Source organism: Leptosomus discolor, chromosome 1, assembly GCF_034619465.1.
Source record: "Leptosomus discolor isolate bLepDis1 chromosome 1, bLepDis1.hap2, whole genome shotgun sequence".
In the NCBI taxonomy this organism is placed as follows: domain Eukaryota; kingdom Metazoa; phylum Chordata; class Aves; order Leptosomiformes; family Leptosomidae; genus Leptosomus; species Leptosomus discolor.
In genome coordinates, this window is record NC_141391.1 from 72,722,011 (window position 1) to 72,746,360 (window position 24,350).

A 24,350-nucleotide genomic window follows, 5' to 3' on the forward strand; every position below is an offset into this window, starting at 1 on the left:
GGCGCCCCGGGGGCGGGCGGGCGGGCCGGCTGGCCTGCCTGCCCGGCGCGCGGCGCTTGTTGACCGAGCGGCCGTTGGTGGCGCGAGACTCTCTCGTGACGCGCTCGCAGGAAGGGCGGGGGGAGGAGGGGCTGCTGCTGGGGACACCGAGAGGGGGAGGAGAAGGAGTGGGGGGGGGGGGTGTGGGAGAGAGAGAGGAGGGAGAGCGCGGCCGGGGCTGAGAGCTGGGGAGGAAGAGGAGGAGGAAGAAGGCGGGCAAGGAGGCGGCGGTTCCGTGCGTCCGTGCCGGGGGGGGAGCCGCGATGTGAAGCCCCCACACACACACGGCCCGGCAGGGCAGGCAGCGGCAGCGCTCCGGGAATGTGCGTCTGGGACGCGGCGAAAGGTGAGCGGCGGCGGCGGCGGCGGGGGGGGGGCTGCCGGAGCGGGGCTCTTTCGCGGCGCGGCGGCCCCCGGCCCCCATGGCCGCCCGGCGCGAGCGAGCGAGCGCGCGCGCGCGCGCGCGTGTGTGTGTGAGGGGGGGCGGCTCGGGGAGGGTGTGTGTGTAAAGGAAGGGGGAGCCCGAGCCAGCCGCGGGGCCCGCCGCCCCTGCCCTGCCTCAGCCCCTCCCTGGGCCCGCGGCCTGGTCCTCCCCTTTCTCCCCGCCGCAGCTCTTCCCCACCGCGGGGCTCAGGGGAGCGGGGTGAGGGGAGGTGGGGGGGGGGGGAGGTTGGCGGGTGGCGCGCTGGGTTATGTAACCGGCGCGGGGGGCCCTCTCAGCCCCGCTTGCCCGCGCGGGAGGGTGCGCGCGCGCCCGGGAGGGGGGTGGTGGTGGTGGTGGGAACAGGGCCCGCGCGCGCGGGCGCGCGCTGCAAGTTGGGGAGGGTGTGCCAGGTGTGTGCATGTCTGGGTCAGCCGCCCCCGCGCGCCGCCCCGCCCCTCCCCTCCCCCCCCCCCCCCCCCCCCCGCCCGCCCGCCAGGCGCGGCAGCGGCGCGTGGCCGTGCCTGTCACATGGGGCCTGCGCCGCAGACACAACACGGCTGCCGGGCAGAGCCTCAGCGGTGCCGCCGGTGTTCCGCCGGCCCGGGGGTCATGGCGGGGAAACGGGTTGGAGGAAGAGAGGGGGAGCCCCGGGCCCCCCGCCCCGCCCCCCCCCCCCGCCCCGCCGCGGCGCAGCAGTGCCCTCGCGCACGCCGCGGCGCTCGGCGGTAGCGGCGTGTGTCTGTGCCTGCGGTTTTGCGCCGTGTTTGTCACAAGTTGTATTTGCTGAGCAATAGCGCTGGGTACGACCCGCGTGCGGGAGGGAAGAGGACCTGCGCGCGATGAGCGAGCCTGTGCTTACGAACACCGAGGGACGAGCGTGTTCGCTGACGCTCCCTCGCCCCTTCCCCATCCAGTGCTGATGCGTTTTGCTACAACACTTACCGTCGACTTGACCTGCGGCACCGAGCAAAAAGCCCCTGGTGGGAGATGCGCCGTAACGGCACGTTACCCTTAAGGAGGGAAAGACAGTATCGGAAGCGTGTGTTTTTTGTGTAGAAAACCTCTGTGTGTTGTATGCTGTAATATTGCATTCTTTCTGATGCTTTAAAATTAACATCGAAGTCTTCAAAATGACAGGGCTGCACATAACTCTGCTTGTGTTAACACGAGGGTTTTTTTTTCGTGAAAAGCTGAGTTGGTGTTTGTTCTGCATCTTGATCTAAAATCCAGGTCCAATCTCAAATTTGATACTGTAGTCCAAAGAAGCAAAACCAGGGGATTGTAATTTTACAGTCCAAATTCCTTATCTATTCAGATGCTGTTGTTGCTCACATAGAACTGTTTTAAACAGTTGCCTGATTACCATTAGTTTTACAGTTAAAATTTATTTCTGGAATAGTTCTGTCTCACTAAGGTTTATGGTATTTAATAGGGAAATCCAAATCTCTGACAAGTTCTTTGCCATCTTGTCTGAAGCATGTAGTTATTACCCGCTTCCACCATATTGGTCTTTCATTCAGCCCCTTTCTTCCTCTGGATAATGTACCAAATCCCTGTTAGTAAATAATCCCAAGCTGTCAGACTGGAGGTCATCCGTCGGACAGTACTAGCACAGGCACAGTGCAGACACCTGCCTTGTGACTCATTGGTGTTTAACTGCTTGAACAAAGATTGTTTTAAAAGTAAAGCTCTAAAAGCAAAAATACATTAGCATATTTCAAGCCTCAACAGTAAACTGATGGTACATTTTTATGTGTACAGTATACATGTCTTCGGTACATTCTTCAGTAATTGGGCTTTCAAACATAGCACCAGTCTGTCTTTCTGGGTAATATGTACGTACTCTTAGTCACAGCCTGTTCTGATGCAGTGATAGTGTCTTGTGACTGAGTGCTGAGTTTGGTTAGTCTTTTCTGATCCCTAGACCCAGATGTCTTTTAAAAAAGAAGTTTCATGCCAAATTTTCAATCTTTCTACCATCTCTTTCAGTTACTAGAAAGATTTAAAAAAAAAGAGTAAGAATGATTCAAACATGACACTTGGTTTTGAGTAGGTAGAAAAAATGAATATGATTACACAGGCTTTTTTTTTTTTTTAATAAATCAGTTGTTCAGGACAAGCAGGAAAAGAATAACTTGCTTGACCCTGCCATATGTTTTCCCCATTTAATTTGTTACCTATTGTTTATTTCATGAAGAATGATTTTTTTTTTTTTTTTGTATTCAGCATTTTTCTGTTTTAATTAAAGGTGTGTATTATTATCGCTGAGATCTCTGTCAGCTCTTAGCAGCCTGTTTGCCTGGAATACATCTAACAAGGGAGCTAAACATCCAAATGTTGAAACCCTCCCTCAAGAATACAATGTGGATTAATGTGGTGATAGTGCCATGCGTTTACCTAAGCATAGCAAAATGAGGAAAAACTGGAAGCACACAGAAATGAGAGTGGCCTTGGAGTTATAATGAAAGTTGAAAGTAAGAGAGCGAATCTAAGTGGATGCAAAAAAGCATGAGGAATTCTCAGACCTGTGTAATACAGTATACTTGTGGAAGTGTCTTTTTTTAAGAGATAAATTTGTGTAGTGCTTCTCCCTGAGAGCAGCTTTGTGCTCTGTTGTGGAAACCAGACAGCATTTTAATTGGAGACACAAATGTTTCTAGGGCGGAGGGCCTCCTATGTCTGTCATCCCCCCACTTCTGTATTTCCGTATGTCATGTGGAGTAACTGGTGCTCATAAGATAGGAGTCAGAATTAAGAAACGCTTCTTTCTCACTCTTCAGTGGAAGAGAGGTGAGTGCGTAGAACAGCTTTAAATTCTGGACTGTCGTGATAACTTCCCTTCCTGTGGCTTGTATTTTCAAACGAATGAAAGGACTGCTGCTGCTGTGGTTAAGGAATCTGTGACCCTTAAATTCATCTAGAAGATATGTTTAGTTTGGTATGCCCATAGAGAGGATTGTTTTATCTTCCGTATTCTTTGTTGTAAATGTCTAAACAGACCATGGTCCCTGAATTTCACTGTTAGCTTTTGGGACAGTAATATTTTATTATTTATTTTTAACTGATTTTCTGTCTCAAAGCTTCAGGTCTCCCTGTTGGTATTCTACCTATTTAATAGTGCTGAAGCTGGTGGTTTGGAATTTAGTTGCTTGCATAAATAGAGCTTAGCCATATTGTAGTTAACTCTTCTGTGTTGGTTTTGCTTTCTGTTCTCAGCTATCTGTAATACTTTAACCAAATCCCAACATAAGGAAATTATCGGATGTAACCTCCTTATTTGGTCTGCTTGAATTCATGGAGAACTTACAGGGGCAGGTCACATTATAGTGGGGGTCTGCTACAGCCTGCCTGAGAAGGAAGACCGATGAGTGGGTGAGGCCCTCTGTATGCAGATAGGAGCAGCCTCACGTTCGCAAGCCCTGGTCCTCGTGGGGGACTTCAACCACCCTGATGTCTGTTGGAGGGACAACACAGCTGGGCACAAGCAATCCGGGAGGTTCCTGGAATGCGTTTTCAGGTCTTGATTTATGAAAGTAAATAATCCTGGAAAAGAGAAAGCTAATTTTGCTCAGGAGAAGACACTGCTTGGGTACCTTGCAGAGTCATTCTTGCAAATGCGGGATGGGATTGGTTTGAATGCCAAAATATGGAAGCAGTGCTGAAGCTGCGCATGGTAGGGTTGAGAACTGCTCTAAGGTTTTTCCATATTGACTTGGAGATTGGCAGTATTCTGGCAGGGTGAGGCATGCTGTGTGTTTTGCCAGGATCCTGGGGACTGTTGCTGAGATTTTTGGTCAGGTTCTAGTTGTCAGTGAATATGCAAAGTCAAATAAAGTTCTGTCTGCCACGTCTGTGACTTCATCTTTTTGAGGTGATTCAGATCAGCTGTTAGTCCAGGGCCTGATGAGTCAGCATCTTGGACAAATGGCTGTACTCCACTTACATCATTTTGGAAACCTAGGAGCCATTGCTGTTCAAAGGAAGTCATGAAATTGCTGATGATTCTTATGACTAGAAAAGTCCATGAGCCCCTGGCGTGTAAGGTAAATGATTAGTGCAGTTTACCGAGTGGAGTAAATGTATTTTACTGTTTTGTGCATTTGAGTGCAACTCCCAGTTGAACCAAAGAACTATTATAATGGTCTATATTGAAAGGATACTGTTTCTGGTTTCTGAATCTGCCTGTTGTTTTTAGGAAGCATTAGAGCATTGAGAAACTGGAAAGTGTGGCTCTTCAGTCACTATTTCCTAGATTTCCATTGCATTATTTGGTAAGCAGTTCCAAGAATCCTCTTATAAAACAACCCGGGGGCAGGGGGAGGGGAGAGAAGGGGTAATGACTTTTCAGACTAATTTCTGGCTCACCAGGAATTTGAAGTTGTAAGTGTTCCCCTCCATAATGATTCCTTTAATTCCTGTGTTGATTTTTAACGCAAGGTCTACAAACATTGTGTTTGCCTGGGATAGGCCAGTTTTTCTGTGTGGTCTTTTTGTATCAATCTGTCTCCACTAAGCAGCACTGTTAATGCTGTTGGTTTGGTGTCAGAGGTACTTAAAACCACCTCAGGCCAAGCATGCAATTCAGATTTGATTTTTATTTAGAGATCCTGAAGAATTAGAGCATTTTTGTTTTATCCTAAGAACTTCAAGCCATGGTTATCCATACTCTTGTCTTTTTCACTTTCCTCTAAATCTAGGAGAAAACTTGAGAATATATTGGATCAGTTCAAAAGTTCGCCTAGATAATGGTAAAGAAACAAACATACTGAGATACTTCGCCTTTATATTCTGAGCTCCTGTAGTTTGTTATCTTTAATGGCTTTTTATTCCATTTATCTGTTCAACCCATGTCAACTTTTAGCATCCTTGGTGTCCTGTGTCAGAGAATCCACAAATAAAGTAGGCAATAGATGAAAATATCTTTCCATTTGTTTTGATCTCTCTACTTACTAGTTTCAGCTGATTCCTCCTAGCCTTGTTGGTCTGAGTTGATGATAAAAGTAATATCCATGGAGTAACGAAAGATGTAGAAAACTTGAGTAGAAGCTTGAAACTTCAAGGGTGAGCATAGAAGCCATATCTTGTGAAGATTTTACTTCAAAAAAAATTTTGCAGCTTTGAGAGTTTCAAAGGCAAATCTAGAAAAACATTTGAGAACCTGACTATGCAATGTCAGTTGGAATTAAGTAATGTCATTCAAAAGATGCCATGAACAAAGTCTACCTATTTAAATACTGAATCTGTAGTCATCAGTGCTTTTGCTAGTGAAGCTACTTGAGTTGTTAGAGTTTTGCTTCTGTACACGTTTAGTGCTGCCCATATGTGAGTAAAAAGCTGGTCCTCCTTAGTATATGATATCAGCTACCACTTGAGATTTGAAAAGTGGATGTCTTACCTCTTTTTGCCCTGAAAAGCCCAGCCTGATGAGCATCTGCTCAGTTTACACTGACAGCATTGAGTTGAGGTAAAGCATAACTGCCCTGGGCACTTTAAAAAAAAAAAAAAACAAAAACAACAAACAAAACCAAAAACAAACGACTTGCAGAGAAGTGGTGCCTTCTCCTGAGGTTAACTAGAGCATTGGCCCGGAGAGCAGATTTGTTTCCGTGCTGTTCTCTGTTGCCAAAGTGGTTAATCTGGGTAGCAAGCAATTGAGTTGATCAGCAGCAAAGATAAGTTTGTTGTGTGTATATACATGCACATGTGTGCGCACACAAACACATATATATGTGCATACACGCGCACATGTATATCCAAACAAATATGTAACATCAATCAAAAATACGTCGTCTCTTTTGACAACATTTCACCAGTCTGCTGGCCTGAAGTCTTGGGAATCTGGGGAAGCTGAAGATAGCATATGTCAGAGGTTTTCGCCAGCACAGTTCCTCTGCATTAGATGTTAACAAACTTGGAGCATTCATGGATTCCTTGCTTTGATCACCTCATGAAAATTTTGCAGTTATTTATTTTGAATGATTGAACATCCACTGACCCAGTTTTTCTGCCTTGTTAAGTTTTTCTTTGGCTTTACAAGGACATTTAGTTCAGTTGTGCCTAGGAAGTCTTAGGAAGTCCTAAATCATCCATCAACAGCAACTCTCCTCGTTATTTGAGAGGAGGAATTGTGGTTTACTTATGCTACCTACCAACTCTTTGACCTACACCTCAGCGTAGGCTTCCTGTGTAAATGTGAGTTGTGGGACTGGATTGTCATCAGACTGGGGAGTGCACAAGCTAAAAACTTCCTCAACAAGTTCTACTGATCTATTAGGTAGAAAAAAAGAACACCCCACTCTTCTTTTCAAAGAAAGTTCTCTGTTCTCAAATACTATGGACAGCTAAACATAGGGACTTGAAGGAAGAACACCAACTCATACACTCATCTCGGTTATTGTTTCAAATACTGAGGTCCAAGAGAGAAAGAGAATTTATTTTTTGCTGATTTACAATCCATTCACTATGTTGCTGTTGAAAGGCCTAATTCTGCAAGTTGTGCTTCTTATTCTGATTTTACTAGGTGGATTTTATTCTGGAATCTAGGCATTTAGAAGCTGGCACAAAGATTGTGAGTGTACCGAGTCCTCTTGGGGTTGAAGCCCCAAAAGAACATAGTGAGTGCAGAAGAGAAGTAATGAAGCCAGTTGCTGAAGTCTGCTGAAACTTGCCAGTGTTTTGTGACAATAAGAACACTTGTATCAGTGATATTTGAACTAAAAAGTGAATTGAGCTACCTGGTTAAATATATCAATGAAAATTGATGAAGAGCCACTCATCACTAAGGAACTCTGGAAGAGGGGAGGAAATTTTACCAAACAATGCAGAAATGTTGAAACTGAAGCCGATGTCTTCTCTGAGCAGAAGAAAAATTTAAGCAAGTTAAACCTCTACTTGTGACAAGCTCTAAATGGACTGTAGCTGCTTCTGAGTGTTATTCCTAGAGGGGAATGAAACATTGACAGTTGCTCTCAAATTGAATCTGGCTTACTGTTTTTCAAGGAACTAACCATCTCAAATGCCATGTATAAAAGCAAGAAGAGTATCTTGAAAACAGATTGCTCAAAGCTGGTGCAGACTGCACGGTGATGCTGGTTTCTGTACCCGTGCTCATGGTTCCTTAAGTTGTGATAATGAAAACAATCGTCTATCCCAGACTCCAAGTCACTTGTGAAAAGGTCTAAACACTTTTGTCCAGTACAGCTTTCATAAATTGTTACCTACTGTACGACTGCTTTAGGTCATTGTCATGATGTGCCAGCAAAAGAAATGTGTATTGGTTGTTACTTGTATGTAAAGTATTTAGTCCTTGATGTTGAAGTAAACTGATCTGAAACAAAGAGCATTTTGAGTTGCAAAAATAGTCAGTTTGGGAACTGGATTAGTTAGCAAAGAGTTCCTGTGTCTCTTTCTGGGGCAGTGATTGAACTGAGTATCATTTGATTGCTGTCAAGCTCAAACAAAAGTATGCACTGAGCACAGTGGTAGAATATTCATCTACACATAAGGAGTTGATTCTGAAGGACTTGGGGGTTTTACCATTCTTTATGTGGATTCTGTGGTATTTCGCCTTTCTAGCAAATGGATGTTCATATTTTAGAAAAATAACTATTCCTGTATTTCTTATACTCACTAACAGTTTTGCATCTAACATTTAATTTGCCCAGGACTTTCATGATTTTTCATTCCTAATTTATACTCTTAGGATTACTCACAGGAGATGGGAGTGGTGCTGGGTGTTTTTGGGGACAGATATTTTTCAAATGTCCTTCAGCTAATTTAATTTCTACTGCTTTAAAATAACATCAAAAATTGAATTGTGAAACAGAATTTGCTGGTTGACCCTGTAACATCAGGCGCTTGTGGTTAAAAGTGGCTATCGTATGGGCACGTGTGGCCTAAGATGGAGAGTGAACTTACCACTTCTCAGCTGTTCAGTTGTAACTTTCTTTGAAAACTCTTGACTATACAGAAATGGTGAGGTAGCCTATCCCTCTTGTTCATTGGGGGGGAAAAAAACATAAGCAGGGCTAGTTAGTGAAGAGTAGCATGCTCATTGCCACTCTGTTATCCACATTTTCACCACGGTTAGTTATAGCCATGACCCTAAAAGTCAGTTTCTAGAAATGGCTAAGGTAATAAAAGCAGTCCCATCCATTTCTCTTTTCTGGCCTGTCTGCTTTGGCTTTGTCTGATGCTTGTGTGAGTCAGTTCAGCTTGCTGAACTGGCAGGAAACTGACCCATTAAATTATGTCAATTTTCTATTGATTTAGTGAGCTAAATTGCGCATAGCGCCAGTATGAACATAGGGGTCATGTGAGTTCGGAGGTAGTGTAGAGGTTGGGAAGAAAGGATGAAGCCTGTTAGGCCAGCAGAGGTTGAAGAGCAGAACCATCCTTTTTGGTGGCAGTCAGCCATCAAGTTGACTCAACCATCTTATGAAACTTCACCCTGGGAGTTTATTTCCCGCCTAGAATAAAATTCAGTTTCTTTGCAACTACTAATTAGTTTATTTTAATATGGAACAGTAGAGTTAACTCTGAAGCATTTAAGATCATGGGGATTTAAAAATACACTATCTTAAAAAAAAATCTTTTGAACTGTCTTTTTTTATTTTAAAGTTCTTTTGCTGGATTCTGAACTTTTTTAGACCCTGTGTAGCAGCAGCTCTTTTCCAGAAGACTTAGCCAAGAATAGGACTGTCTTGTGCTGGGCAATGGGTAAACATGTAAGACAATTCTCTCCTCAAAGAGCTTGCAGAGTAGTGCCAAGTGGAGTGGTGAGCTTGATGTGGGAGCTGAAATGTAGATGCACGATAGTCAAACAGGCCACAAAATACCCACTTGATGGGAACAACTTTTCAGCCCTGCTGAGCTGGGATGGATTCAATCTACAGTTCAAGCAAAAGATTCTGATACTCATTAGTGGTGGCCCGAGATGCCCATACTCCCATTAGCGGGAGAGCTACACCTTATGGTGTTTGGATATGTTAATTAAATCAAGTTCTTTTGCATTACAGGACATTGACAGAATTTTCACTCTGGTCAGAAAAGCAAAACAGCTGTTACAATGTGTTACACCTTCACTCAGCTTTCAGTTACCTGAAATTGGATTATCTGGGTTAGAAATTACTTGTGGCATGTATTTAGACACAAGTTTGGCAGGGTTGTTTGTTGAGTAACAGTGCAGCCTCATTTTGTCTTTGGAAATAGTTCATGTGCTTTCCTGAAGTGCGGAGCCATAAAGTGTGTATTCTGCTGGAATCAAGTTGGCTACTTGAAGAGGCAGCAGAAATGTCTCCCCACCATACACCTGGAAAAGGGAGTGCTGAAGAGTGTGGCAGAGACAACTCAAGTTTGGGCAGGACCAGTACTGTCCTGGAATTAAAAAGCCCGCGAGGATCCATATTCACTTGCTACAGAGTCATTGAGATCTGTTTTCTGTGCTGCTAAGTGTTCTTCCCCTTAATACCTGTGGGTTTGGTCTAGGTTTTTCTGTTATCTGTGTTATCCCAACTGTCTGAGATAATGGAAAGCCACTTGTCTTAAAAACCACACCGTCCTGGATTTAAAGGATTTTAAAGAAATAACTTTCCTGCATCAAACAGTGTGCGCTACAGATGAGATTAAAACAAATTCTAACATCAACATTCACATCTATATGCCTTGTTTTGCAATCTAAAATCTCAGTTGCTGTGCAACTCTTCTATACACACACAGACATGTTTATAGAATTCATAAAATGTAGACTTAATATTTCGTTCTATTACCTGATCTACAGGCTTTGATTAACAGTCTTTAATAATAGGATTAAGTGCTTGTACATTGGGGAGTATAATGCTAGACCTGTGAAGCAGTGCGGAAAGGGATGTTACATCTCTTTTCCTAGTGGGCTGTATTGAGTATTTCTGAGCTGCCAGTCATGGACAAAGCATCAGAACTCTTAGTTTCTCTTCTAGCTTCAGTTTTGAAAAGGATTGCCCAATGGAAATTTGGATTTTAGTTGAAGAATCCTATTTTATAGAACAATAAGATGTTAACATTTGTATGTGATCTAGAAAGAGATGCAAGGCCAAATTATGGTAATTTTGATCACAGGAGTTCTTAACTTGACTCTTTTTTTTTTTTTTTTTTCTTCCTTGAAAGGTCGTGTTTCTTGCACTGAAAACTTTCATTCTATAGCTATGGGTACTGTTGCTACCTTTACAGGCTTTTGTGCAATTTCAGAGTTTGTTGGGATTTTTTTTTTTTAATTGCTGAGGATTTCTTTATGTTCACAGGTCCAGAATATTAGCATTTCAGTCTTATTTAAAAAGCTTTTCTGTGGGCAAAGGATCAGTTTATAGCTTGTCGTTCAGGCTCTAGAGATGCCCCGAAAACTAGTGACTGTGGTGGCTCATTTTCACTGAGTCACTGTGCATTTGTGCTCTTCAGTTTGTGAAAACAGGGAAAACTGTTCTGAAAAAAGTTAGGTGCTATAATCACAAGGAAGATGAACTCTTGTCTGAAATTGGCCTCCTCATGGTGGGTGTTTGAGTCTCCTGTCTTGATTCCTGCCTCCCCTGCCCCCCCCAAGGGTTCTTTACAAAACATTTCTCTTCCTCATCCTTTCATCACGATTCCTATATGTGTCATCCTTACATTTCTTTTTTCATGAACCAGTGAGCATGTTTCAAACCTTGCTTAACTTTTCCTCTGATTTAATATATCCTGTGCAAGATGTCTCTCATGCTCATTTGTTCATTAGGTTTCAGCAAGGCAGCTGTAGAGGTTATCTTCATTCTCAAGGAAAAAATTGCACTGTAAGCACAAGTCTTAAGCAATGGGGATTCTTCTTAGTCCAGAAACCTTGGTTCATCGTTCAGTTCCTGGAACTACACAGGGAGAAACTTGTCTCCCAGGTGTTCATATCAGCGTTAAGAAAGTAATCCATGACTCTCAAGACTTGAGCCAGAGGCATCTAGTAATCACTGAAGTACCACGTTCCTAACTTGTGTGTTTAGAATTTAAGTAGACTGACTGAGTCAAAAATCACATCTGCCAAGGAAATGGTAAATCATTATCAGATGTTGCAGGTAGGCATTACAGCCTAGCTTCTCTAGTGCTGCAGGCTCTAGGAAGACAACTCCTGAGCAGTTGATACGGTGTGTTTTTAACGCACTAACCTAAAGTAGTTTTGCTTTTCTGATTTCTAGTGTTAATCAAACTAGGCATGTACCCGTGATTCTGATTTTGATTGGCCCCACTGGTTGTGGTGTTCTGATCTAATGGCTTTTAAACTAGAGGTCTTTGTTCCTCACCTCCCAGTGTCCTGAATAAAAACTAAATGTGTTTCAAGGTTTCAGAAAAGCTTGAAACCTCATAAAGGCAGTTCTTCAGTTTATCAGACATTAGATATTTTAGTTTAAGCAAGAAGTTGTATAGGAGTCAGAGTAACTACCTATCAAATCCTGTCTTCTCCAGAACTCGGTGACTGAAGACCATTTTTGTTAGACTGAAGTTGTGGTGACTTACAGTGTGCATTTCATACAGTCTTGAAGGTTCTGTGTTTTTTTTTTCCAGAGTAAAAGTTTCTTTTCTTATGAAATTTTCTTTTTGATAGACTTAGAATCATAGAACAGCCCAGACTGGAAGGGACCTTGAAAGACATCCTAGTCCAGCCTTCCGTGGGTAGGGAAGCCTAGATAAAATTATTTAGCACCCCGTCCAATTGAAGCTTGGAAACCTGTGATGAGGACTCTGCCGTGTCCCTGGGGAGGTTGTTCCAGTGATTGGTTGATCTCACTGTAAAAACCAGCTTTCTTATATCAGCATGAAACCTCTCTTGGTGCAACTTGTACCCATTGCCTCTTGTCTTCTCCATGTGGCTCCTTGTGAAGAGAGTCTCTGTCCTTTTTGTAGCCACCTTCTAAGACTTTGTCATCCTTTATGAAGAAGGAGAAAGGGTAATCAATAGGTAAAATTCTGGTGTGTCTTATGAGCTCATACACAAGATACCTCTAGTATCTAAAAACTTTTCATAGATGTGGGGGGTTTTTTCTTGAACATAGACTTTTGTGTTTTCTCCAAGAACTTCTTAGCCAGAAGTGATAGATTTGAATACAGTTAATTTCAGCTGATGGAAAACCACAAATTTTCCATATGAAAGAAATCATCTAGCCATTTCCAGTATGTACTGTCCTCTTCAAGAAAAAAGTCAGGTTTGTTCTTCATGTGCTCATCTAGCTCATCTCATTTTTCTCTTTGCTTCTTAAGAGTTCTGTGGTATCTATTAGCTATAATCCAGACAACTAAAAAGTTGTGTCAGAAAGCCCAGTGTCTTGGAAACTGGTCTCTGGGTAAGAAACACAGACTGAGGAGGGGTTGTTTTGTTTTGGTGGTTGGTGTAGAGCTCATCTCCTTGACATGTGATTAATCTTATGTAACCTACACACATGTATATGATCAGATTACAGCAACTATAAGACTAATAGAACCAGGTGCGTCATGATCTTCCTGTGTTTGCAGAGGTCCTGAAACATAAAACTGAAGCTTGTCTTTTCAAGGTGGTGATACCTGCTTTGACTATAATGCTACGGTTGCCTAATTTGGCATGTTTGCAGCATTCCATGAAAGTGATCGTATTTATGAAAACTTTCCTGCAGCTGTGTCTTGTTCTGCCATCAAACATGCTGCAGTCCAGGGTGGTTTAACTGGATTTCAGAGTAGCCTGCTCGGTAGCTTTAGAAAAAAGGGATTTAAGAGGTGAAAGCTAGACCTCAACTTTCATCCAGGTTCAGAGGAAACAAAGTTTTAATGTGATAAATGAGGGAGTCTCCAGAACAGTGCAGTAGAAGGCCTGCATAGGAAAATGAACAAAATGCATTGTTACCTCCATCCACAGCTGTATATGCTTTCTGGTAGGCTGGAGACTGAGTGAAGCTTCTGGTGCTCCATTACTGGATGATGCTATGGATAGTCCAGAGAACAGGTGTCTTCTCAAAAGCAGACAAGGATGAAAAAAATCTAGTTGACTTCCTTCTGTGTATTAACTGTAGTTTTCTGCATTTTTGTGGAGGATAAAGGAATATAAATTAAATATTTCTTAAAATAAAGGTGAAATGCTTAAATCTTCCTTTTAGTTTGAGTCCTGTCCTCACACTCTAAGAGACAATAGCCCTAAAAGATAAAACGGTGTTTTTATTTAGGCAACTGGTTAAAGTAGAAAATGAGAGATGTAATAGCAGGCAGTCACCTTCTGATCTTACTACATCATTAATCAATATTTTAAAATCAGGGTTACAACAGCTGTAGTTAATGTGAATCACTTGGGTGCAGTGAACAGTTGGCCACAGTCCAAAATGTTTCTTTTTCTCTCCAGCAGTTCTGTTCTTGCCAGCTAATAGCTCATCTGGGGACACTGCTGCATACAGCTCATGGTCCAGGGATAAGTGTCTTGCATAAAGCAAAACTGCAATTTGGCTGATTGGGTGTATTTATTTATTTATTATCTAGCAACACAAACAAACAAACAAAACCCAAAGAAACAAATCACAAACCTAGTTGTAGATCATACTAGCTCCTTTAAACAGCTGGCTTTTTGTTGACCGTAAGATGGCTTTGGGGTTTTTTTGCTTTTATGTGATGTATTGCATTGGAGCAACAAATGTTTGGACCTTCTATGATAAGCTGTAAATCTGTTGGTGAAATTAATCCGGTCTGTAGTACCAGGAGGTGTTTGCCTGCATCCCACCATGCAGATAGTATCAAATAGGAAATAAAAGATTATTCCTGACTTGGGCCATATTTACATGAACAGTGGCAATTGTATTTAAGAACCTTTTATTATGCCTTTTTTATAGGAGATGAACAGGAAGAGTTTAATACATCGTAACGGAAACTGAACATTGTAATGAGGTTTTTTGTATTCTGGGTGAATAGAACCAAATGTGCATGTGTATTTTTTGATAGATCTAGAGTATGCATTACAACAAAACTGAGGAGCTAGGGTTTTGTGCAGTTTTTCATTTCTAGGTGAACTGTATAACTCTCATACTTTAGTGACGTCCATTGAAAAATGTAATCGTCGTGCTAATCTGTAGATGGCCTGTAATGCATCATTGAAATGCCACCGATGGTATTGCTAAACATCTGACTGACCCAGCGTTGTTCTCCCTATGCAGAAGCTTCAGTATGAGGCGGGGTGGATGGCGGAAACGGGCTGCCGAGGGCGATGGCTGGGGAATATGGGTATGTTCAAAGCCAAGTGGCTTTTTTGTTTTGTTTTGTTTTTTTAAAGAGGTAAATGGCACTGTGGTTAAAAAGAGTTTACAGTTTTGTTATATATGCTAAAGGTATGCTATAAATTAAACCCTTTTGCTTCATTTGAAAACACATAATTAAGTTCAAAAGAAATTTTTTTAATTACCAGGTTTTGAAGTCTTTGTTCACAATAATCCACTAAATGCATTATTAATAAGTGCAGACCCTTGAATAGCTTTAAATCACCGTTTAAAAACTAAAGTAAATAATTTTAAAACTATTTATGACTGTCTCCACACATTCTATATAGCTGGACAAACAATAACTGAGGCACCTAATTAACATCAGTATTTATGGTACTACTGTCCCATGTATATTTAAGAACTGAAAATTCGCGGAGCAAAATGAATATTCTTTACATTGTTTCTTTAGGCAGTGAGCTTCCGATTTAGCATCCAAACTTGCATTGTTCCCTTATTTCTTTTTTCTTCTTTCTTTTCATTCCATAAGAATTTTTATATCGATAGAATCTTTTTCTTATAGAATAAGATGGAAGAAGTATTAAATAAATGCTGCAATGTTGGTAACAAGATGAAATTATCTTGTAGAAAAGAATTTAGGGTGGAGGATTTGCTATTTTTCATTTGGAAAAAGAATATGTCTTTTCTGTGTCAACCAAAATCAATTTGAAGGAATGCTGCTTGCCTTGCCAGTCTTATAATTGACCAGTTTCTGTCTGTAAACATTAGAAAATAAGACTAGCATTATGGATTTTGTTTTGTTTTGTTTTAACTTAAAAACTAGGGCGGGTACATGTCGGCAAAGGTTAAGAAATTGGAGGATCAATTCCGGTCAGATTCAGCCATACAGCACCAGAGGGATGGAAATTCATCAAGTATCTTTAGCGGAGTCGCCATCTATGTCAATGGCTTTACAGGTGAAGCTTTTACTTTTTTTTTTAAGGATCTCTGTTTTGTTCTAGTGTCTGTTTACCGTTGTAAGTGGAGTAAAGAACTGTAAGACACCCGAGTTTGCAGCTACGTAAATACATAACAATTACTATATATGTTTTGTATATTATGTTCCTTTGTATTTCAGGATTAAGGTTTTCAATAAAAAATGAGGTTTAGGTTCTCAATATAAATATTACTTTACTAATCCATTTACATGAATGGTCACTGATGGAAATAGGAGTAATTTTTTCCACCTTTCTGCGATCTTATTATTTGAAATGAAACCTTTTAACTTCCTCTGTACTCCTACATATATTAAGTTTTCAGTTTTCCAAAGTATTCATGGTTGGAGCGTATGTATTAAATTTGTGTTTGGGTGGATATGTTGGGGTTTTCTTGCTCAGAGTGGCGTAATGCTTGAGACAGTGATCCCATTAATAGTGGAAGGAGGAACAAGAGAAGCGGTAAGGCACATACATGCATTGTCTGTGATGGACTAGTAGCGCATGTTAACTGGAGTAAGATTTTTAATGTACCATGCTTAAGTTCATATTTCTCCGGGGTTCTGTAAAGCAGCTTAATAACCTTTTTGAAACTTCCCAGAAGCCTTTTTCAAGGACCTGTGCCAGGAATGTTGTCACTATTACATAACTGATGCATATAGCTTCTATGATGCGGAGCAGTGCTGGTTTGAGCACAGGGCTCAAACGGACTGAAAAAGGTTAAGGTGGACATGTATTCGTAGTTTAACATCTGAATCAGTTATTTAGTACCGGTAGTTTCTTTAGTGAAAATCTAGCATTTACGTATTCTTCAAGGTACTAAATAGAGTTCTACAAGATGGTTGTCCAAAAGGCTGGAGTAGGAAAGAGAATACTTGGAGAAAATGTGTGCTATTTTTAGTGAAAAGTTAGAGGTTTAATCAAGTGTTAGAAATACTTTGAAAGTTAACAGCAGGCCACTGGAAGGACTTGTGACTGTATTCTTTAAAAAAATTGTCTTCCTTCCTGTACTGATACTTCTTTTTTTCAGTATCTTGTGCCAAGTTTCCTATTCAAAATATTCTGTTTGTGCTGACCCAAACCTTTTGGTGTCAATGCGACACCACCACAAAGGTTTTCCAAGAGCTAAAACTTTTTTCCTTCCCCCACCTCTGCCTGCAAAATAAGTACTCTTTTTTTTTTTTTTTTTTTTTTTAGCACAATTGAGGGGATAAGAAGAGATTTTTGGTTTTAAGATATTCTCTGTTCCCTGTAACAATTCATGAATAACCTGGTAAGGAAAGAGTGCATTAACTGCTTCAGTAAATCAGAAATTATATAGTAGGAGTTCTGTGCTGTTGCTAAACCCTTTTGAAACTAATTCTTTTCTGTTACTTCTGGGTATAAACTGCTCTCCTGAACTCTGGTGAAAGGATGAGTGAGTTAATCTAATTTAGTGTTACATTGATATAAGGTGTTTTTTAATGTAGTTTATCATTAAATTGACTTGAGTATTCGCCGCTGCCCTCCTCCACTATACATGTTGTGGAAAGATCCTCTATAACGAGTAGAACATTTACATTTTGAATCAGTCTTTTCAGAAACACAGTTTTCTACATCCTCTCAGAAATGCTTTTCTGATTTCTGCTTTGAAGAACTTTTAAGGCTTTTCAGAAAAACAGTGGTTTGCACTCTTTCTGATCATGGCATCCTATTTTCTCAATTAAAGTTGTTTTTCTTACTGTATTTGCTGACACAAAATAAGAATATTTCTGGTTTTAATTTTACAGATCCCTCAGCTGATGAATTAAGACGGCTAATGATGTTGCATGGAGGCCAATACCATGTGTATTATTCCAGATCAAAAACAACTCACATCATTGCCACAAATCTTCCAAATGCCAAAATAAAAGAATTGAAAGGAGAAAAAGTAGTTAGGCCAGAGTGGATCATGGAAAGGTAAGTTAAGCTCTACTGCTTTTGGACATTTCTCCTTTTGGGGAAAAAAAAAAAGAAGAAAAATCTGGAAAACCAGCATTACAGAAGATTGCATTTTGAGATTATGGTTTAGTTTAAAATCTATCCTTGCAACAGCTGAGTAAAAATACAACAATTACACTGAAGATATGCTTCTTGGTGATTGTTCCTTAAGAAACTTCCCTAAGAACATTCAGAAAGTCTCAGGCATATCAGGAAACTGAACATTGTCCTGTTGATTCCATTTAATATCCAGTCGATTGACCAGCCTTCATCTTGGTGTGTTTAAATAAGTACCAGGTGATTGGGTTTTAACCTCTTGCCTTGTGCGTTGCTTAATTTTCCTTTAATCTGTAAATAAACCGTAACGTCAATTGAAAAGCATATTCATAAGACTGAAATTAATCCATCTAAACATTTATTATGTTGTGACTTTGTAACAAAACAAAAACAAAACTAACAAAGAAAAGCCCCACAAGTTTTATTTAGAAGGATTTTATGTTCTTTGGTGCCTCCATGCACTGGAATATATAGGATTAACTAAAGTTGTCCTCAGGTCCTTGAAAAAGATGATAGCCAGGCTCAGAGCAGTTAATCTGGCTTGCGTCTGTCTTCTTCCATCTGAGGAACCCATGGGAAATAGAACAGGCAGGAATATGTTCTGGAAATCATTGTGTCAGTGTCGTGCTATTCTTAACTAGCCTCTTTTCCTAGACAACCAGCAGAAACAGGCAGGGAACTGTTCTGCCTACATGCTTGTAAAATCCTATTTGCAGTTCCTGTTTTCAGTTTGCTGGTTTTCAGTCCTTTGGATACAGCTGTTTCATATCATGTATCTTTAAGGTAAATTTTTTAACTTTAGTCAGAAATTATAGGTTCCTCAGTTTGAAAAAGACTTTAGGTACGTTTTTTTAAATAGTTTTAGGGCCTCACCCATGAGTTTAAAGACTTGGAAGACTTGTGATAGGTGTGTTTTTATTTGAAAGTTGTGGCCGTTTTCATTGATGCCATTAAAGCTCGTTGTGATTTTAACCAAGTTGGAAAAATCAATCTATATACGTTCAGTAGAGACTTGCTAGAACCTAATGTATGAAATCTTCTAAAGTTCTCCTTACGATGTCTTGTGTTCAGGTTCTGCATCTCCTGGTTCTTGAAGATTGTACTGTAGAGTAAGTCAGAGGAACGGAGTATAGACAGATACGTTGGGCACAAGGAGACAGGGAACTCACTGTCTCAGTAGAACAGCGTTCATGTCAGAATCTGAAATAAAAGCTAATCTCACGAACACCCCTCATTTTTCTCTTTCTCTCAACAGTATTGAAGAACACTTACTGGTTAAATACTCCCATCTCTGTGTATGGAATACCAAATTATGTTCTGCTGAGTAGATCAGTTGGTGCAAAATCAGTGCAGTGAATGTAGAGGTTCCAAATTTGTTGAATATGCATGTGCACAGTGTGTTAGTGCAGTAAGATGGGTTTGATTTTTTTTATTTTTTTATTTATTTTTTTTTTTTTTAGTTCGTTTGAGAGTCAACCCTAAAACATTACTGTCACAAATTGCTGATAAAGTAGTGTTGTTAGACCTTCAGTCTTGTCATCCAGGGTTGCAAAATGAAAAGGTCGTTTGTCTGTGGAGCTTTGATTTATTTCTTTGACTGCACACATTATGAATAGTCTAGTCCTTAATTACATGATCACTTGCCATCTTTTTTCACTATGGTACCTGCCGCATTCTCTTCACAGAAAAGATTGGGTTCAGGTTGCAAATTGCTAATTCAGTGACTTGTTTTTGCTTCTTGTCTCTGTAACCCTGTTCCTTCCTTACTGCATGTGACTCAAATTCTTTGCTAATAATGGAATGAATAATTAATTCCTGTCTTTTATTGGTACTTATCATTGTAGCATCTGTCTGCTTTCCAAAGATTAATGAACTTACCATGGCACATATTACAATGGCTATTATTTTCATTTTTTGTTTGAGAGCCACCAAAAAGGCATTAAGGTTGAACACCAAAAATGTCCATAATCTGGAATATGTCGTGTGAACTATGTGAGATAAGATTTTTCAGAGTTACTTACACAAGGATGGTAAGGCATGTGTTGAAGTTCATTGCTGCGTTAGAAGCTTTGCATATTCTGAACTGTGAACATTCTGAACTATGGTCTAAAGTCGGACTCTTCATAAACCTGTTGTTAAATGCAAGTAGCTCCAGATTTTTGGTTTAATTAGCATCACATAGAGATCCTGTGGTAACAGTAGTTGCAAAATCTGCTATTGCAGAGTAATGTGTGGTTGCTTTAGCGACAAAATCATTCTTTCTGCGCTCCCCTTGTGTGTTTTTGCTACCTCTCCATTTCTGCAACAAATGAAGAAAGAGCCTTGCAGGCAGACCTCCTTTCTAAATCTTTCTTCCTTTATTTGAAAACTACACGGCACAGTTACGTAGCTTGGAAAGGAGTTTGTGCATGTCCAATGGAAGCCAAATTAAGGGAGCCAATTAATTTTGGGGAGGAGTGGCTGGAGAGCTGCCAGGCAGAGAGGGACCTGGGAGTGTTGATTGACAGCTGGCTGAACGCTAGCCAGCAGTGTGCCCAGGTGGCCAAGAAGGCAAATGGCATCCTGGCCTGTATCGGGAATAGTGTGGCCAGCAGGAGTAGGGAGGTGATTGTGCCCCTGTACTCAGCACTGATGAGGCTGCACCTCGAGTACTGTGTCCAGTTTTGGGCCCCTCTCTACAAGAAGGACATTGAGGAGCTGGAGAGGGTACAGAGGCGGGCTGCCAAGCTAGTAAAGGATTTGGAGCACGTCTCGTATGAGGAGTGGCTGAGGGATCTGGGGCTGTTTAGCCTGGAGAAGAGAAGGCTGAGGGGAGACCTTATCGCTCTCTGCACCTACCTGAAAGGGGGTTGTAGTGAGGTGGGGGTCAGTCTGTTCTCCCTGGTAACAAGCGAGGAAATGGCCTTAAGCTGCACCAGGGGAGGTTCAGGCGGGACATTAGGAAGAATTTCTTTACTGAAAGGGTTGTCAGGTGTTGGAACAGGCTGCCCAGGGAGGTGGTGGAGTCACCATCTCTGGAGGTGTTTAAGAGACGGGTAGGTGGTGTACTTAGGGACATGGTTTAGTGGTGTTGGTAGAGCTTGGACAAAAGTTGGACTCGATGATCTTGAAGGTCTCTTCCAACAGAAACTGTTCCATGATTCTAAGGTGATCTGAGAGCCTGACTTTCAGATTTGAATATTCTTTTTACAAACATTCTTCAACATTTATAATAAAATCACTTTTCAGAGATTGAGGATAACTAACCACTAAAACAAGCTACTGGTAGAATTTCTGGATTTCATATTTGAATTTTTTTTTTCAGATTGAATGAATGTTTTTCTTAAAGATCTGTGTTAATATAGCATAAATATGAAGCAAATTTCTATGATTCTGTGATAATAAAATAGTTTAAAATAATTTTCCCAGGAGAAAAACGAAACAAAACAAAACAAAAAATTAGTCTGGTACATTGCACTTAATTTCCTTTTTCTGTTGAGGATTCAGAATGCATAATATTTGAATAAATAAAAAGTTACCAGTCTTAAAACAGTACAGCTTTCAGAAGTGATGCCACGTTACTTTAGCGCAGTAACTTTTTTTGGAAACTAGCAAAGCATTGAAGGGGAAGGAGACGGCTTTTGTAGCTGTATCAGAAGCAAATGGAGCAGGCCTGCTGTTGAATAGTGGATCAGCCTCGTGACAAAGGATGTGGAAAAAGTTGAAGTACTCAACTCAGTGTTTAGTGGCAAGATCTGCTTTCATGCCTTGAGGGCCTGTGTGCCTAGTGGCAGAGTTTGGAGAAAAGAAATGCTACCAAAGGTATAGGTAGTATAAATTGAGATTCAGTTAAGGAAACATGATGTGTGCAGCTCTACAGTACCAGATAGAACATATCCAAGGGAGCTGAAGAAGCCGGCTGATACCAGTGCTACACCACACTGTCATCTTTGAAAACTTGCGTCAATCAGATGAGATTTTCCAGGAGACTGGATAAAAGGCAAATGTCACGCCTGTCTTCAGAAAAGGAAAGAAGGAGAATACAGGGAACTGCACTGTGACAAGCTCCACCACAGTCGCTGAAGACTATAGAAGATACCTTCCTGGAAGCTATACCTAGGGTGGTGAATCATGCCTGACCAGCCTCGTTGTCTTCTGTGGTGAGATGACTGGACAGTGGGAGAGCAGTAGATACCACTTGCTTTGACTACAGTAGGGTTTTTAACACAGTCCCCCTCACATTCTTTTAGTCAAATTGGGGAGATATGGGTTGGATAGTGGGCTGCTAGCTGCATGAAGAACTGTCTCGATTGCCTCAGGCAGTAGTGGTCAACAGTTCAGAGTCAAGATAGCAAAGGGTTGATACTGGGGCAGATGCACTTTAGTGTCTTCATTAACGATATGGACATTGGTGATATGGTGGAAGGTACCTTCAGCAGGTTTGTGGATGACAGCAAATAGAAGGGAAGAGTTGATATACTGAAGAGCAGGGCTGCCCTCTGGAGAGTCTGAACAAACTGGAGGAATGGGATGACATAAACCTGATGAAATTCAATAAAGTCAAATGCAGAGTCCTGCATGTGTGACACAATTAATTCCATCCAACCAGACAGGCTAAGGACTCGCTGGCTAGGACACACTCTTGTAGAAAATGACTTGAGGATCTTGGTGGACAACAAGTTGACCATAGAGCAGCAGTTGTGCTCGTGTGGAGGTAAAGGCTCACAGCATACTGGGTTGCATTAGCAAGACCATAGCCAGCAGGTCAAGGGAAGTGATTCTTCTTATCTGTTTGACACTTCTGAAGCTACATCTGGAGTTCTGTGTCTGATTTTGAGTTTCTCAGTACAAGGAAGATACTGACAAACTGGAGTGAGTTCAGAGGTGAACGACTAATATGAGTAGAGGCCTGGAACATGTGAGAGATGATGAGAGGCTGAGGAAGCTGGTTTTGTTCTGCTTGGAGAGAATACCAGGAGGGGATCTAATTTTTGTCTTTTGTTACCTGTATGGTGGTTACAGAGAATGTGGAGCCAGGTTTTTCTTCAAGATACAAAGCAAGAGGACAAGAGGCAGTAGTCACAAGTTGCAGCAAAGAAAATTTGACTGAGTATAAGGAAAAGATTTTTCACAGTGAAAGAGTAAGCAGTGGAACAAATGCCTAGGGAGGCTGTGGAATCTCTGCCCTTAGAGATCAGCCCTGGGCAACCTGATCTGACTTTAAAGGTAACGCTGCTTTGAGCAGTGTTTGGACTAGAGACCTCCACAGATCGTTTCCAACCTAATTTTTTTTAGTGATTATGAATTCTGTGAACCAGGGAGTGTGGAATGGGGAAAGATGTCGAATGATGCATCTAAAATAGGACTCCTATTGCTGCATCTTCATACAGTTTGGAGAAAACCAAACCAACTGCGTATTGAGCTAATAATGCAGCTACTCCAGTAGCTAAAATCTTAACATGAACAGGTTCTTAAATAAATGTGGGGGTTTATCATCTTGGAATTGCAGTAATGATTTTGAAGTATTACTTGGGTGGTTATGCACCCAGGTTCACGTGGTGATACAGGAAATAGTCTTAACAGGTATTGTAAAAGCTTAGTTGCATCGCCACCACTTTCTGTAGAAGAGAGCTTTGGAACTCTACCATGTGTATTTTTAACTGTTTGGTAATGTTTAATGTAAATGATGTTCCTTTATGAATGCTATATATTCATGTATCAAACAATATTTGATACATTTTTAGGGCTGTTTTTGCTATCCCATTCCCATAGAAACCTTAACAGGTCTCTATGTACATGCCTAACTAGTTTTAATTTATCTAATTGGGAAATGCGATCTCCCAGTATATTCTTCTCTAATTGCAGCAAGAAATCTCCTAAGGGCTTTTGTTCCACTGTCCAGCTCCCTTGACGGTAGTACAGATTTGAGCTAGTTAAAAAGCATGTCTCCAAGAGAAAGAATTCAGATGTTGAAGAACAGAAAAAGAGTATCTGTCACTGAGCTACATTCTCTTTAAAAATTTGAATCCAATTGTACCTTCAGAACCGAATGGTAATACTAAGCTGCTTTGATACGAGAGAGGTTCCTCTGCTATAAGAAATTTCAGCATCTCTGACCCAGTGTTCAATATGAAGACTTGCATATGAAGAAGAGGTGAAGTACAAGCTGGGAAGGCTGTTACCTCTACTGCCCGCAACAGGTGTTGAGGTAGAGACATGAATTCATGCTCTGGGGTATTTTTTAAAGGATTCCACGTCGAAGTCCGTGACTTCCCTGAGGAATTCAGCAGTTATGGACGTATAATTGCTGTTTTAATGGAAGAAGAAAAAGATGAGGGAGATACAGTGGAACACATAGGCCAGAACGGGAATGATTGTGGTAGATATTTATGGAAGGTCTGCTCGGAAATTATTCTTCTGTCTAGCTTTTTTCAGTGAAATTTCTGACAAGAAGGAGTAATTACCCTTTTGGAATGGAAAAGGTAGTTCCTTTTTAATAGTGAACCAATTTGTAGCTGTCCTCCTTCAAACTCTACCCAAATTTGCTTGGAACACCTGCATTTGTGTTGTTCCAAGTTAAAGCTCAGTCAGCGTTGTTCAGTTAGAATAACCTGGACCACTCACCAGTTGTTTGGGGTTTTTTGGTTATGTTTTGGTTTGTTTTTTTTTTTTTTTTTTGACTGGGCATTGTTTATTTTG

General features: G+C 41.1%; 1 protein-coding gene across 5 annotated transcripts in view; it reads left to right on the top strand.

The window, feature by feature from the left end:
* Positions 1-320: 320 nt before the first annotated feature.
* Positions 321-24,350, top strand: part of REV1 (REV1 DNA directed polymerase) — a 62,479-nt gene continuing 38,449 nt past the window's right edge. For 2 of the 5 annotated variants that reach the window (XM_086477011.1, XM_086477019.1), the window contains exons 1-4: positions 321-385; positions 14,623-14,689; positions 15,506-15,638; positions 17,426-17,594. In XM_086477011.1, coding sequence (XP_086333137.1) covers positions 14,633-14,689; positions 15,506-15,638; positions 17,426-17,594 — 359 coding nt within the window. In that variant the 5' untranslated portion in view covers positions 321-385; positions 14,623-14,632. Of the gene's footprint in view, positions 386-14,620; positions 14,690-15,505; positions 15,639-16,853; positions 16,930-17,425; positions 17,595-23,828; positions 23,860-24,350 lie in introns of those variants that run through there. The other 3 variants (XM_086477027.1, XM_086477034.1, XM_086477051.1) reach the window with 3 other exon arrangements.